Raw genomic sequence first — 17,660 nt, 5'->3', positions numbered from 1 at the left:
TTGGAGGTAAAACATCTGGTTTCTAGTGGCACTTCTGAGACTTACTAGCTATGGGGTCTTGACCAAATTGTGAAGCTTTCTGAGCGACAGTTTCCTTATCTGCTGGATGGGGATAATTACATTGCTGAGTTTGTTAAGAAAATTAAATGATATAGGGAAAGTTTTTCTATAATAATGTGAATGCTATTCAAAAGTATATTGCACCATAGTTTCTCTCTTCACTTTATGACTGCCAAGATCCAAAATTAGGATGGTCCTAAAAGGAATGTGGCAATAAATCTGTAGAATAAGATGCAATGTGCAATATTCTACCTCATATATTTTCCCTAAGATGTTTTAAAATTATAAACTGTGTTTCTGGGTGATCGCTAAAGATATCATCTAGGGGTAGATGTTTGATCCAAATTTCGCCTGAGGTCGAAAAGCTGAGGTCTTGGCTGGTGTTCAAGGAACCAACATGGGAACAGAATTGAATGTGCTCAAAGCTGTTATAAAGCTTTGTGTTGGTACAAAGGGGAAGTGGATACAATAACTATAGCAAAGTCAAGATTAAAAACTAAAGTCAGAAAAATTCTGTGTGAGGCCAGGGAGGCAAAGGGAAAGAGAGAGATAAGAAATAAAAACCGGCTCCAAAATTTGCTATAATTGGTCTCAAAGAAGATGGTGCCTGAAAAGGAATTCCAAAATCATCATTGAGTTGAGGTAGGACTACTTGTATACGGATCTGTCACTGACTAATAAGGAATAAGCACATAAGCACACTGCGGTTCATTTTCTTTTTTGTGTGTGTGACACTTTCTTATTCAAATTACACAAAAGATAATTGAAAACAATTTTTATTAAATATGTATAAGCCCATGCCAATTCTTCAATATATGTGAACAAAAGCATTTTCAGAGTAGTTATAAGGCTTCAGTGCTATGAGCCGAATCATTTCCCATTACCTAATCAGTTTAAGAATGTAACGCTAAACCCACAGTAACTAGTTATGACTGTAACTAGCCTAGCTTTCAGGAAATGAACAAGCATTATTTGTTCCATGATTATAAGGACCAATTGTTTAGGCTTTCTCTAAGTGTGGATTATTGAGAAAACAATCTCTCTCTCTCTTTTTTGCTACTTACAAATCTAACTCATTAACTCTCACACTTCTTTTATATAAATGGTACATACAGATAGGAGCATTATTTAAAAGAACACAAACATCTAAGTAAAACTAAACTATTTGTTAGTAGTAATTTCTTTAGATTCATCATATATACACACACACATGCATACACACACAGAGAGAGACACACAAAATTTACAAGCAGTTAAACCTAAGTAAATGCTATAAAAAATTTCAGAAATTCTTAGACTCAGTTTTGGGAGAAAAACTAATGAAACCAAGTACAGTGGATAGGAGGATTTCAGCCTCAGAAAATCTATAACCTAACTCAAAGTGGCTTAAATGATAAGCAAATTAATCTCACATAAAAAGAATTTCTGACACTAAAAAGGCTAATTCAATAGCTCAAAGGACACAATGGCACAAGGACCTACTTTGACCTTTCCAGTCTACCACTGAATCACTGGACCACAGTTTTTGAAATGTTGACTTAGCTTCTCTCATGCCTGCCATATGGTTGGAGCATTGTCAGGTATCAGATCCAGACCACTGTCCACAGAAAAAAGAGACTATGTTTTCCAGTGTCTTATTAGTACTGAAGAGATAGTTCTCAGAAGTCTCCAGAAGACTCTCTCCCATGATCATTGGCTAAAACTCATGAGTAAAGTGACAAGTGAATCTGATAATTACTATTATAATCTTAGTCGAATCAGTGTCTACATCCTGAAGGTAAGGATGGGATGGCTTGTTAAGAAGAATGTGACAATGCAAAGGAAAGGCAAATATTTTTAAAAATAAGTGTCTTCCATATAACTGTATTAGTTGGTTTTCACGCTGCTGACAAAGACATACCCGAGACTGAGCAATTTACATAAGAAAGCGGTTTAATTGGATTTACAGTTCCACGTGACTTGGGGAAGCCTCACAATCATGGCGGAAGGCAAGGAGAAGCAAGTCCCATCTTACAAGGATGGCGGCAGGCAAAGAGAGAATGATAGCCAAGCAAAACAAGTTTCCCCTTATCAAACCATCAGCTCTGGTGAGACTTACTACCACGAGAACAGTATGGGGGAAACTGCCCCCGTGATTCAATTATCTCCCACAAGGTCCCTCCCACAACACATGGGAATTATGGGAGTACAACTGAAGATAAAATTTGGGTGGGGAAACAGAGCCAAACTATATTATTCTGCCCTAGCCCCTCCCAAATCTCATAACTTCACATTTCAAAACCAATCATGCCTTCCTGACAGTCCCCTAAAGTCTCAAATTATTTCAACATTAACTCAAAAGTGCACAGTCCAAAGTCTCATCCAAGACAAGGCAAGTCCTTTCCACCTATGAGGCTGTAAAATCAAAAGCAAGTTAGTTACTTCCTAGATAAAATGGGTATACAGGAATTAGGTAAAGGCCGCCATTCCAAATGGGTGAAATTGGCCAAAACAAAGGGGCAACAGGTCCCATGGAAGTCCAAAATCCACCAGGGTAGTCAAATCTTAAACTTCCAAACTAATATCCTTTGACTTCATGTCTCACATTCAGGTCACGCTAATGCAAGAGGTGGCCTCCCATGGTCTTAGGCAGCTCTGCCTCTGTGGCTTTGAAGGGTACAGCCTCCCTTCCAGTTGCTTTCACAGGCTGGTGTTGAGTGTCTGCCCCTTTTCCAGGCACATGGTACAAGTTGTCAGTGGATCTACCGTTCTGGCATCTAGAGGACAGCAGCCCTCTTCTTACAGCTCTACTAGGCAGTGCCCTAGTAGGGACTCTGTGAGGACTCCAGCTCCACATTTCCCTTCTGCACTGCACTAGCAGAGGTTCTCCATGAAAGCCCCACCCCTGCAACAAACTTCTGCCTGGACATCAGACATTTTCATACATCTTCTGAAATCTAGGTGGAGGTTCCTGAACCTCAGTTCTTGACTTCTGAGTACCCACAGGCTCAACACCACATGGAAGCTGCCAAGACTTGGGGCTTGCATCCTCTGAAGCCAAAAATGTGAGTTCTATGTTGACCCATTTCAGCCATAACTAGAGTGGCTGCGATGCAGGGCACCAAATCCCTAGGCTGCACACAGCTCAGGAACCCGAGGCCTGGCCCATGAAACTACTTTTTCCTCCTAGGCCTCCAGATCTGTGATGGAAGGGGCTGCCTGAAGACCTCTGATGTGTTCTGGAGACATTTTCCCGGGATTAACATTTGACTCCTCATTATTTCTGCAGATTTCTTGGTTTATAATTTAATTCTCCTTTTTGTCAATCATTCATGCATACCCTCACTCAATAAATATTATTACTTATAATATCATAGGCACTGGGAAGATAGCAGTGAAGCATACAGTACAGAACCCATGCCTTCATAGACCTTGCATTCTATCACAGATTCCACTGGGGGAAAACAGAGAATAAATAAAATAAATTAGTAAAATATAAATTATTTCATGTAAGTGTTCCTGATAAAAGCAAGAAATGGTAACAGAAAGAGTAGAGTGGTAGTTGCCTTCTTAAATAGGGTGGTCATGGCAGGATGTATTGAGAAAGTGACATTTAGGCAAAAATTTGAAAGAACTAAACTTTGAGGATATTTTTAAGGAAAGCATTAAAGGTAGAGGAAATGGCCAAAGTAAAGACACTGTGCTGGGAGGATATCTGGTGTCTTCAAGCAACAAGAAGATCATTGTAGATGAAGCAATGTGAGCAAAGGAGAAAAAAGTGAGTTTGGGGATCAGAGAGATAGTCAGGGAGTGGGAGGTAAGTGTAGGGATTTGTAAAACATAATTAAAAAATTCATAATTTACTGGGAGAAATGGGTAGCAGCGTTTTGAGCAGAGGAATGATATGAAAAGATTTCTATTTTGACAGGATATTCTGCTTGCTGGGTGGAGGGTGGGATGGATTTGGTCAGGGTTGGGGAAATTTATAAGGGACAAAGCAGAACCAGTTTAAGAAACTATTACGATTTTAAAAGGTATCGGTGGCTTGGGCCAGGGTAAAAAATACTGGTGAGAAATGGTCAGATTTTAGGTATGTTTTGCAGATGGAGCCTACAGTATGTGCTGACTGATTACAATGTACAAGTGAAAAAGTCTGTTCTTTCCTCCTTTTTTCTTTTTTTTCTTTTTATTATTATTATTATTATACTTTAAGTTCTAGGGTACATGTGCATAACATGCAGGTTTGTTACATATGTATACTTGTGCCATGTTGGTGTGCTGCACCCATCAACTCGTCAGCACCCATCAACTCGTCATTTATATCAGGTATAACTCCCAATGCAATCCCTCCCCCCACCCCCTCCCCATGATAGGCCCCAGTGTGTGATGTTCCCCTTCCCGAGTCTAAGTGATCTCATTGTTCAGTTCCCACCTATGAGTGAGAATATGCGGTGTTTGGTTTTCTGTTCTTGCGATAGTTTGCTGAGAATGATGGTTTTCAGCTGCATCCATGTCCCTACAAAGGACACAAACTTATCCTTTTTTATGGCTGCATAGTATTCCATGGTGTACATGTGCCACATTTTCTTAATCCAGTCTGTCACTGATGGACATTTGGGTTGATTCAATTACTTTATCTTAAAACTCTCTACATTAGTTACCATTTTCCATAAACATCTTTAATATTTTCCATCTTCCTTGATCTTTTGACCAACTTGTACAGAATGTCTTCGGTTTGTATTTATTATTAAAAACAAAACAAATAACAGCAAAGCCCGTTGGAGATTTGATAATCCCTAAAGTTACAATTTCATTTTGTTCACTTATTCATGGAGATATTCCCTCAGAAAATGTTGGTTGAGGGCTTATATAATGCAGGCACTACGTTTAGGGTTATTCACGTGGTCATTTTTCTTTAAGTCTCTGGATTTCCATGTTTTTGCTAAAGCTTAGTCTTAAAACTCTACCATATTTACTGCAATTTTGGTATGAAAATCCCTTATAGGATTTTCCATAACATTCATAGCGACTTGTCATATGACTATAGTTCAAATGTCCCTCACTCAATAACTTTTACTATTTTTTGCACTTTCTTGGCCAAAAAGGCTCTTCCTCCCATATCGTTTTTCTCTGCTTATACCATACTTCTATTCTAAATAATAGAAAGTAGTTGAGGAAAGAGAGAATTTAAATTTGCTTTGTAAATGGGATGCATCTATATTGGTTTAAATGAGAGGCTTCCTTGAAGAACATACTCCTACCCACTTACTCCCCAGCCTTACCCTCCTGCCTCATTATTGTCCATTCCATATTGAGTTACTAAAATTTACACAAAAGACATATGTGAAATATGCAACATTTTCCAACTCCCTTTCACAGACTTCTTAGAGAAATCATGCTGTGTTTTTGCTATGAATAGTTTAAAGCATTATAGCATAAAGTAAAATAGGTATACTGTGGTTTCTACACATATAAGAAAATATCTCCCTGTGGTTTTCACTAAGCTGAATGACAACTAGCTTAGGAATGGAAAACGAGCTTAAGTGCTCACAAGGCTTAGCACAATGCTCCTTCAAGGGGTAGACTGTGGGGCATAGTAGACGTCAGTGTGAGAGAGAAAGTGGCAAAAGAAAATTATTTTTTTAAGACAATTTTATCTATTGGAAAGAACAAAACCTGGAGGAGGATAAGCCTATGACCAAACTGGGGTAAGGGAAATGTGCCTCGGGTGCCTTTAGCTGTCTCATTTACTGTGTTTTTTCCCCTCCATTCTTCAACTCTCTAGGAAGCTTAGGCTCTTTCCCCACTCATTTTTAACCAAATATGCTCTCAGATAGTCTGCAATATCTATCAGAAAACATGTCTCGAAATATGTCATGGGATATTTATTCACAATAGCATTTGCATCTTGAGTTTCCTCACTCGTAGAGGATGGAAAACATTTGCTCCTTGGCATTAGGGAAAGATGAGGGAAGAACTCATCAATGGAACCTTCCTAGCATCTCATAAATTGTAGCACATTTGTAAATTCGACTTCTATATATTGCTCTTTGCTTCATCCACTGACCTTTCCCTTCCAAACCATATAGAGGCCCTGTCTATAATTCCTATTTAATGATAAACCTCCCTTCTTATTCAACCTCTATCACAAAACACTCTGTTATTATTGTTTTCTTAAACTGAAACCCAGTTCCCTCCAAAGGACATTTCTACCCCTGTATCTCTCTCAAGTAAAGTTACTTATTCTTCTATATCACGTGTTTCACAGGACACAGAGATGGAGGTCAGCAACTCAGCGCTGCTTCTAGACATATTTCGCACCCTTTCGTACAAAAATGTGAAAATTAAAACTGATTCAATTGAGACTCATGGAATGTAGTTATCCCTCTATCTTTTAGCTTCACTTATAACTACTATTTACTGTCAACTTCTGGGTAAAGTATTGTCCATCCCAAGCCCTGCTATCATTCTCAGTGAATTTAGTGTTTGTATAAAGGACAGATGAGTACAAAACTTCTTTTTTCCCCCAGTTCTAACACATTTTAACGTTCCTATTACTGGTCCCTTACTCAGACTTGATCAGCTTCACATAAGGCATCGTTATTTCCAATATCAAAATCTCTCCTTTTCTGCCAGCTTCAGGCATAATTCTCCATCTATCTGCTATTTCACCTAATGTACACATATATTATTTAAACTCGTTTACTTTCTTCTAGTCTTTCACTTCATTCTGCACTCATGTATGCATTCTGAATCACATAGCCAGTATAGAAATGTCAGTAACCCAATATTCAGTAGATATTGGTAGGAAAGAGGAATTGAGGTGAAGAAATGAAATTTTTGATCCAAATAATAATGGAAAATCACATTTACTATCCAATCCTAAGTTATTCTTACTTACATAGCTTTTAGATTTACCAGAAGAACATGAGCTCTTGTAGAACTGAGTACAGAGGAGCTAGAACTTCCTTGACAAAGAAGGTACAAGAAGAAGAACAACAGAAATCTTTAGAGAAGATAACCAAATCTTACTTCAGAATAAGACATTCTGACATTTATTAAATCTATTGTGAGAGTTTTTCATGCCAAGCTTCTGGCCTATAAAGTGTCAAAGCTGTATTGAGCATAAATCTAGAAATCTAGAGTTTATAAGAAGACTTATAAGTTTATAAGATTGAAGAACCTTGAACTCCATGTCTAGCATATAAAAGGCACTCATCAAAATTTTTTTTTCAGTAAATGTTTTAAGGGAATACTTACATTAACAGTGTTATAAAAGTTTTTGGACAGGTAGAATGAGCATGGCTATTCACCTCTTCTTTCCACTGTCTACATAGTTTTCCTGTTCTGAGTCTTTTCAACTATTCTCATTGTATTTGTAACCATCGGTATGCTGAGAGCTCCCCTGTGTATAACAATCCTCTAACCTCCAAATGTTTATACTCATGTGTCTACTGAATATGTCCACTTGGATGTTCCACCAGTATCTCAAATCAAATATTCCAAAAGGAAGCTTTTTATTTCCTTCCCCAAATATACTCCTTCTCTTGTATTTTCTTAACTCAGTTAATTGCACTATCCAATACAGTAACTGGGGTAGCATTCTATACTTCTCCCAATTATACTCATCATCCAATAAATCCTACTCATTTTTGCCTCCTAAATAGTCTTGAAACTGTACTCTATTTTTCATCTGCATTATCACTAGCCTAAGCATTAGCTTATCATCTCTCACATGCATAATTGTAGTAGTATTTCTCTATCTCTAGTTTTGTTCCTCCAAGTCCATTGCATTTTATCTAAATGTCAACTCTGATCCTGTTTTATCTAGCATAAAGATTCCACAATGACATCTCATAATCAACTAGTAAATTCATCATTTTTATATACTTCTTCATCTTCTTTCCCCTTTGACCTCCTCTTATTTTATACTTCTTACAATAAAAATTACTAAACAGTGTTTCCCAGTATATACCATGCTGCTAAACCTCTCTACATGTTTGCACTTGATTTTCTCTCCTATGCCTAACTCATCTTTCCACGGTGCATGTCTACTCAATTTTTCAGATTTGTCTTACATATCATATCTCACTAAAGTGTTCTCTGCCAATCTAGTATGGGTTAAGTAGCCCTTCTTGTATTTGTTTCTATAATAAAGCTTCTTACACTCTTTGGAAATTATCTGTTTACATTTCATCTTCTCAATCAAGGCTGTGACCTTATCAGTGACATAGTTACCCATGTGCTCCTTATCACAGTGCCCAGCACATGGACTATTCAGTAAATGGTTTTGAATGATGTAAACTAAACCTGCATGGTACAGATATAGGGACCTAAGTGAAGTAACAAAATTTAAAGTCCTATCACTAGATCCTCTACCGCTTGTGCTTGATAACTTTGCTACTTATTTGCAAAACGGGGTCAAGGAGAGAAAAGGTAAATAATAAACTTTTGTAATTTTGTTTTTAAACATAGTAACATTGTCACTTAGAGGAAAAAATAATGGAAATAGCATGAGCTTTAGAATCAGAGAAACCTGATTTTTAACCTTGGGCTCCCTGCTCTTAAACCACATGATGTTGGGCTTACTGACACTGATCCTCAGCGTCGGCCTCATCAGAATGAGAATAATAGCAGCTGCTTTGTACAGTTGTTTTAATAATTTACAATAGTGTACAGCAAACAGCCTGACATGCTCAATATTTTGTCATTATTACTTTTTATAACTTTGAATATAACTATAGTAAATTAAACATTTCATTTGAAAAGTGAGTTAATACTTGCAAAGCACTTAAAACAGTGCCTCGCAAGTATGAGTGTATGTGTGTTTTAGTGTCTGATATATAAATTTATTATGTAAAAGAAATGAAATTTTAAAATTGATATTTCATCAACTGTAAATTCTGAAAAGCTTAAACTATTTTTAATTGACAATTCCATACTTCTAAAATAAACTCAACTGGAAAACAAAATGTTGAGTTTTTAAACTCAACAGTTGAGACTGTTAAAGCTATTAGTAACTTTGAACAGCAAATTACCGGTAAATGGGATAATGAGTAAGTGAATGAATGAATAAAAATGTGGTCTATTTAAATATCTGGTGAATATAATTACAGGTACAGACAGGCAAGAAGGGTCCTATCTGAAAGCAATGATGAGTTTTCCATTCTGCATTAATGCCATTTTCAGCTTACATTGAATATAAAAACTGCTTGAAAGTTCTAAAAAGTCTAAGATATTGCTCACATTTTTAAAATGAGTTTTGTTATTATTGTTTGTTTTGAAATTTTCTTTTTTATATGCCAGTGAAAGTTTTTACCAAAAGCAGTTAGGTTTTTTTGTTTTTTGTCATTTCTATTGTTTTTCTAAACTTTTAGGTTCAGGGGTGTATGTGCAGGTTTGTTTTATAGGTAAGTCGTGTGTCACAGGGGCATAATGTGCAGATTATTTCATCACCCAGGTAAAAAGTATAGTACCTAGTAGGTAGTTTTTTGATCCTCACTCTCCTCCCACCCTCCACCCTCAAGGAGGCCCCGGTGTCTATTTTTCCCTTTGTGTCCATACGTACTCAATGTTAAGCTCCCATTTATAAATGAAAACATGATGTACTTAGTTTTCTGTTTCTACATTAGTTTGGTTAGGATAATGCCCTCCTGTGCTATCCATGTGTAAAGGACATGATCTCAATCCTTTTATGACTGCATAGTATTCTATGATGTACATGTACCATATTTTCTTTATCCAATTTACCATTGATGGGCATTTAGGTTGATTCCATGACTTTGTTATAGTGAATAGTGCTGCAGTGAATATACACATGGATGTGTCTTTATGGTAGAGAGATTTATATTCCTTTAGGTATTTGCCCAATAATGGGAATTCTGGGTCAAATGGTAGTTCTGTTTTAAGTTCTTTGAGAAACTGCCAAGCTGATTTCCACAGTGGCTGAACTCATTTCCATTCCCACCAGCAGTGTGTAAGCATTCCTTTTCTTCACAGAGGTTAGAGTTTGATAGAATAGGAGGCTTAGGATCCATTGCATATTTCATAAACAGAGGTCACCTGGCAGAGTGTGTGTGGTCATGAGAGAAAGAGAAAGAGAGAGAAGAGCTTATAAGCATGAAGCCTGTAGGTTTCTTAACTCATCTGTGAAATATTTAATGATTAATTCACAATTAGCCTAAGAGAAGATATTCAAAAATATGTTAAGGATCCCTTTGTAAGGAACTGAATGACCACCAATAATTTATTATTCTATCAATATTCTTTTAATCTGAGCTGTAGAGCAGTATTTTGGTTGAACAATCCAATTCACAAATAAGCACAAAATATTTTACATTGAAACATGGAGCATCATTTGGCCATTGGTACTTCTAAGGTATTTTCTTTGGTAAAATTAAGTCTACTCAATCTAGCTTGGTCTGACGATTTACCTCCTTTAACAAAGTCCCTAAGTTCTTTTCCTCTCTTCTTTATGCCTACATGTAAAGTTACTTGTGTACGTATTTCTTCTTTCCTTCCTTCTCCTACTCTTATGTAAGTTCTATCAGGCAGGGCCTGCAGATTACTTATCTTTACATCTGTAGTGCAAAGTCCATTACATAGGATTTAATAAATGCTCAACTAATGTCCACTAAATAGGTAATCCATTAAATTCATTTTTCTTGATGTAATAAGCCATTTTTCTTCAAATACTAGATACTTCAAACATTTTAGAAGGGAAAATGTTAAGGGGAAGGCCTCTGCCCCAGGATCAATAATGATGATGACTTTGTTACATTTTGTTTTATTTTATACTACTTTTGAAACAGCAGGAAAATAAACTAAAAAGAATGTGACTGTACTGAGGTAAATACGTCTTATAATCATAACTCCCTTTATCATAGCCTATTGGATACCAGGAAGGTGGATGAAGTGGTATCGTACCAGGCTCTAGCTTAGTGAAAAGGTGATAAAACCTTAAGAGCTTTGGGCCCCTGCAAGCTCCACTGGTGGTTATTCTGTACTGATGAGGCTTGTGACTTTCATGAAGTCAGTTAAGTAAATCTAGCTTCCTCATCTGGCAAATGGAAATAGCAGTTCTTTTTTAACAACCTCACAGATTCAAACCAATGAGTAAAAGAGGTTATTTCTGTGAAATCATGTTAGCTCAAAAAACTGTCATTGAGGTACAAGAACTCATCTTGATGCACCATGTAGAAGAGTAATGTTGGGAATCTCATAACTCATTTTAGATGAACTATCTGGTATCTTCAAAGGGCGGTGAACTGCCAGTTATAATACAAAAGCTGTCTGAGCCACACTCTAATAATGGAGGCATCCCAGTACTGACAGTCAAACTTCTGCTTAATGGTTATAGAAACTTTTCATATCCAAAGAACATGTCTTCTCTCCTCTGTTATTACCAGTGTCTAACAACATCCAGAATGGATCACTCAATGAGGGTTTGTTCAAGATAATAATTAGCTTAAAAACTTGATAATGGAAGGCAACACATAATAATGGCTAAAGTGTGGTCTCTAAACTTAGATTCCCTGTATTCAAAATCCAACCCAACCACTTACTTAATTAACTAATCTTTGATTCATTTACTTAACTTCTATAATCTTAGGCTTCTTCATCAGTAAAATGGAAATAACAAAGCCTCTGGTCCAGGGCTATTGCCAGGATACAATTTAGGTAAAGTTCTAGGATAATGTCTGACACATGGTAAGCACTGAATAGATTCTAATGTATTGATTGATATTCATCTTTTTCTAAGATGCTAGAAATTGCACACCTTTTACCATTCACTATTAAATGTGACACATTCAGAGTTTAATAGTCAGTGTGAAAGAATGGGTTACATGTGGTTTAACCAAAAAGTAACAACATCATCCCTGATGTTGTCCATACGCCATCACATTCATCTAATAAGTATCAAAGGTTGGTCATTGCATTGAGAAGCAGGAACCCCTGTTTTGACACAGGGTGACCATCTCCACAGTCACGGCTCTTCCTCAGCCTGGCAGTTAAGCACACAATCACGTCTTTCTGTTTGCTCCTGTCCTTGTTCATGCTTACCAGGTACAAAGACAGGAGACTGGCCCAGCACAAGTCGGAAATAGAGTGTTTCACCCCCAAAGGGAGTATGGGGAATGGTGGGAGAGCAACAATGAGCAGGTAAGCAAACGATGAGTGGCCTGAGGTGGTGTGAAATAAATGTATGCAAGCTAGAGGAACAGGTGGCTCCCTGGTCTGGGTCCTCACTCAACTGTGCAACCCATACAGTGTGTCCAACCTGGGCTACTACTGGTTTTCTGTGTGTATTTGATTTGCAAAACCTATGATGTCCTCATGTATAGTAATGGGAGCCTCCTGTCCCAGATGCTGCTGTTTCCCAGGGTTGTGCGCTTTGCATGTCTGAAGCCTTAGCTCACAGTCAGTCCTCCTCTGGATTTTAACTTATTGGTCAAACGGTTCTGGAGTTTGCAAAGTGGAAGAGATTGGAGGAAATTCATATTTCAGGGCTATCCAATCACTAATAAAATAAATGCAAAAGCTTAGAACTGGTTTTAAGGAAAGGACTACAATTGAGGGAAGACTCCAGCCCCTGATCCTGGACAAGCCTAGAAATTAATATGACTTACTTTGAATGTAACATCATCTCACAGCCAAGGGCAAATGCCTTTCCAAACTAGTGGACTGTAGAGATAAGCGGCTTTTCTCGAACTGAAATCAGGAAAGCTAATCCTCCTCTAGCTACCATAGCTTTGCATCTCCTTTACTTCCTTGTGTTTGGTGATGAACATTCTCTGTTGCTGTGCTGTGCATGTTCCTTTATACTAGGCACTCCCGATTGAGTTGTACCTAGTAAACCAGAGTATTTGGAACTATAAGCATTAACTAAGCTGTGTTGCATGAAATAAACGTGCTTTATTGCATGGGACTTGGTTTTAAGAAAAGGGCCCTGGGGCCGGGCGCGGTGGCTGACGCCTGTAATCCCAGCACTTTGGGAGGCCGAGGCGGGTGGATCAGCTGAGGTCAGGAGTTCAAGAACAGCCTGGCCAACGTGGTGAAACCCCGTCTCTACTAAATACACAAAAATTAGCCAGGCATGGTGGCACATGCTTGTAATTCCAGCTATTCAGGAGACTGAGTCCAGAGGACTGCTTGAACCCGGGAGGCAGAGGTTGCAGTGAGTTGATATCGCGCTATTGCACTCCTGCCTGGGCAACAAGAGTGAAAAACCTATGTCTCAAAAAAAAAAAAAAAAAAAAAAAGAAAGAAAGAAAGAAAGAAAAAAGTAAAAGAAAAAGAAAAAAGAAAAGGGCCCTGGAGACAAAGACAGTCAAGATTGACGTTAAACAGTTCCAGAATGTTGAAGGAGCCTTGAGTTGAGGAGTCACTTGCCATGACTTAACTCTTCACTTCTAATTTGTTGTGACATTTCCCAATCCATCTGTGGTGTAGAGGTATGGAAGGAAAACTTTTTCATATCATCCTGGATTAGAGAAAAGGAAAAAATCCAATAAGTAGAGTGTGTGCATATGCGTGTGCATGTGCTGAGAGCAGAGCTTGAGACCTAACTACATAACAAGAAGATAATCTTGTTGAAATTTCACCACAAACATTGTGTTTGCTTCCTCAGTGGTGGGCTCCTTCCTGTTTTCAAAATAATGACTAAATTTTTCCAAGGCCCACCATATTGCACAACTGCTGGAGGACTATTCACATTGCAGTCTATGAAAATGGTGCCCAGAACTGTTCAGCATACAGTCTGAGCAATCATTCATAACAGCCCTGGCCAAGGGCTTGGCCAACTTTGTCTATGACTCTCAGAGACAACGCAATGATAGTGTGTGTACATGTGTAGGCATATATGTGTGCACACTGGTGTATCTGATGGCCATATGCCCACAATCCCTTTATACAGCTATCTTTGGATCTCAGTGTATCTGCAAAATGAGTCTCAGAGGATCATTTTGTGGGAGTGACTCAACAGAATGCTATTGGGGTTCCTATTTTCATTCCACTTAGATATAACAAAGTAGCATAATTCCTATCCTTGAAAATTAGGCAGACGGCACCATAGTAAGCCAGACAAGGTGAAAGTGACTTCACCAAATGAGTGCTCAAGGGCTCTTCCCAGAGTGCCTTCTAATTTGAGGTCTAAAACTAGAGTTCCCAAACCTGGCAAACTTAGCTGACTATCAAACAGACTGAGGCAAAATATTGGACAATACAACTTAGGAATCTGTCATGTAACAAGTTTCCTAGGTCATCTCAATGAAGCCAGTGCATGAACTGATATTTTAGAGTAATCCGTTCATGTAGGAGATGACATGGAACTGTTCATGGCAAGCATTTGGTCTCAATTATGCCATGTGATACTCTTAGCAGTGTTTAGTCAATACTTGAGCTTTAGATATGATCATCCCAGAAATTAGATTTGCTCAAGGCTGTCTTGATTGAGAATGAAGGGAAAGGGACAGAGAGGGTAGTGCACAGAGAGTAGGAGATCCCAGATAAACACACCAGGCTTCCTTGGGTCAGGTCCAGATTTACAAAGGTAGTCACTTGATGAATCTCCAGCAAGAATGGTCTGAGTTTCTCTACAACAGCAAAATATCATTTAATTTTTGTTTCCTCACTTGTTTGGATATAGCTAAGGTAATTGAAAGGCTTATTACATTGATATATCCTGGTGGAGCAGAGGGGAATAATGCATGCAACAATAAATATGATTGTGTTAGATCATCCACCTCAGCCACACAGATGAGCAGAGTTAATTGGGAACAAATGATCTTCCCTTCCTAATATCTCTTTCTTCGCATTTCTTTAGCACCATATAAAAACTGACACACACACACACACACAGAGAGAGAGAGAGAGAGAGAGAGAGAGAGAGAGAGAGAGAGAGAGAGGAAAGACCTGTCATGCTTAAGCTTTCCATTAGGGAGTAGAAAAGGCCTAGAGACATATGAAAAGAGAGGCCAAAATTCACAAGGTCTTGGTATCTTTTTTTCCAGCTTCACATTTGTTCACATAAATACAGACACACATGCCTGCAAACACACAATATTTATCCAGGAGAAATAAGTTTAAAATGAACATTAAGAAAAAAGATGTCAGAGAGGAGGTAACTGTGATGGAAACAGTTTCTAAGTAAGGGGTTGGAGTAGTTAATCCAAATTTGCTTACTCAGGAATTGAATGGAAGGGCTGGAGAAAGGTTAACTCTATGTACTTGAGACTTTTATAGGTACTTTTAGTGTCAACTAATAAGGTCTTTCTTTGTAATTCATCCCTACTCCACCCCCTATTGCTTCCAGGAGTCAAAGCCAAGCATCACATTTACTCTGCAAACATCTGGGACTCTTCTGTGGCCATGATTGAATAACTAGTTCCAGGGAGGGGTTAAGGGGAGCTCAAACAACCACAGAAAACCAAGAGTGTCACTCTGCATCTCATTTGCCTGTTTTCTATAATGAAGCTGTAGAATGGACAGTACTCCATGAATTCATGCCTAAGATGATTATCTAGGAGCCAAGTTGCCTGGTGGGGAAAGAAAGCAGTTCACAATGTTTACAGTTGAAGCAGAGCAAAGCACTATTTTCTGATCTGTAACATTAGATGCTCCCTTATTTCTGCCCTCCTCCCTCAACCCTCATGCTGGGAAAGGAATGAGAATATAATATGTAACCATAGCACACTAGCTTCCCGAAATATACTGCTGTTTTCCCTTTATGTGAAGAGGTTATTTTATCTTTATGTCTGAATATAGTATAACTTGTCATCTTTTCATATTTTCACAGTGGACAGTCTAAGTGTGATTCAGAGCAGAATCCTCCTGATTGCAGGAGAAGTGAAAGAGAGTCCTAAACAGGGAGGTGGCTCTAAGAACTGAAATTATCTAAACCCTGTTACCGTGTGAGTTCCTAGCAAGATGGTCCAGCCTCAGGAATGACTGAAACCTCAACACTGAATGTTATCATATTCTGTCTCAGCAGGGGCATGGCATTGGAGTACTTGGAATCTGCTTACTTGCTTTTTTTTTTTTTTTTTTTTTTTTTAAAGACAGAGTCTGCAGTGTCACCCAGGCTGGTGTGCAATGGTGTAATCTTGGCTCACTGCAACTTCTGCCTCCCAGGTTCAAGTGATTCTCCTGCCTCAGACTCCTGAGTAGCTAGGATTACAGGTGCCCGCCACTACACCTGGCTAATTTTTTGTATTTTTAGTAGAGACGGGGTTTCACTATGTTGGCCAGGCTGGTCTCGAACTCCTGACCTTGTGATCCACCCACCTAGGCCTCTCAAAATGCTGGGATTACAGGCATGAGCCACCACTCCCGGCTGGAATCTGCTTTCTGATGTGCTCATGTTGTAGCACATGTAGGACTCGAAGACATTCTGAGCCTCCTACTCTCTCTTTGAGGAAGGGCTCCCTCAGTCAAATGAAATCCACAGATCTCTAGTCCCACTCCAGTGCTGGAAGGAAGGAGGGTGGTGTGGGGTTTTCTTTGAACAAAGAGAGAATTATTATCATTACTCTTTTGTGATATAAGCTACGTGAACTATTAACTTTTAATCGAGTCACTGATTTTTCACCTGTGATATGCAGCATCTAATTTTAGTAAGTATAAATGTTTAATAAAGCCTTAGAGAATTTGGTAATAGTCATGTCATAATAGTCCTTATTAAACGAGTAGGACCTCAGATAGCCCCAAATATAATGTCTTGTGTTAGTATTGCCTTTCATTCATTCAACTATTTCTTCCTCCAGGTAAAGCTCATTTATTAAGCACCTATTATGAACCAAACACTCAAAAGACTCTAGAGATAAATGGATGACCAAGATATGACTAATGCCCTTGAAAATCTGCAGTCTATTGAGAAACAGTCAGAAAAACAGATAACTACAATGCAATATAAAACCCCTGTAACACAGGAGAGTTTATGCCTCAGATTAAGTCCCCATTTCTTATCGTATGCTATAGTTTATATCAGTACAAACAGAAGTAATAGAATAACACATAATAACAGATCTAATTTGAGTATTCAGAAAGTATAAGGCATATAGTTATATAATTTAAAATCCATAGATAAGAGAAAGATTTTGCCTTTCCAGTACAGACAATAGAAGCCAGCTGGTTTTTGAGAATAGAATATAATTTCTATAATAATCTTCACTTTATTTATCTCCAAAGTCAATTCCATATTACTATTCTAACATATTCTAAAAAATAAGAAGAAGAAGAATTAGTAACACTGCTATGATTACCATGTATCACACACTCTATATATTAAGTCCCTTCATGGAGGGTCTGCATTAAGTTCTCCCAAGAACATATAAAGAAGGTATAATTTTTTTCTTTCCATGCTACACACAGGAAAATAAGGATCAGGCAAATAAAATAACATGCATAGTAGAGCAATCTCATGAAAAATCTAAAATCAAAGGAACTTCAATAAACTGGTTCTGGCACTAACCAGTGTGTGACCTCAAAGTGCCATTTCAACTCTTTAATCTCCATTTTCTATAAACTTCAGATTATAATATAGCACGTATCTTACGATGATGCTGTGAAAATCAAAGGGAATTATATAAGTACAACACTTAGCATATTGCCTGACACACAAT

General features: G+C 38.0%; 1 protein-coding gene across 2 annotated transcripts in view; it reads left to right on the top strand.

The window, feature by feature from the left end:
* GRM5 (glutamate metabotropic receptor 5) overlaps positions 1-17,660 on the top strand; it is a 579,984-nt gene that overhangs the window by 547,151 nt on the left and 15,173 nt on the right. Inside the window, exon 9 of one of the 2 annotated variants that reach the window (XM_015115385.3) lies at positions 12,106-12,201. The exons of the other annotated variant lie outside the window; for it this stretch is intronic. Within the exon in view, the coding sequence (XP_014970871.1) occupies positions 12,106-12,201 (96 nt within the window). The remainder of the gene's footprint in view (positions 1-12,105; positions 12,202-17,660) is intronic. 2 annotated transcript variants of the gene reach the window in all.

The sequence above is a fragment of the Macaca mulatta genome, chromosome 14 (assembly GCF_049350105.2).
Source record: "Macaca mulatta isolate MMU2019108-1 chromosome 14, T2T-MMU8v2.0, whole genome shotgun sequence".
NCBI lineage: Eukaryota > Metazoa > Chordata > Mammalia > Primates > Cercopithecidae > Macaca > Macaca mulatta.
The sequence above is the reverse complement of the archived record's forward strand: the minus strand, read 5'-3'. Positions and strand labels throughout refer to the sequence as shown.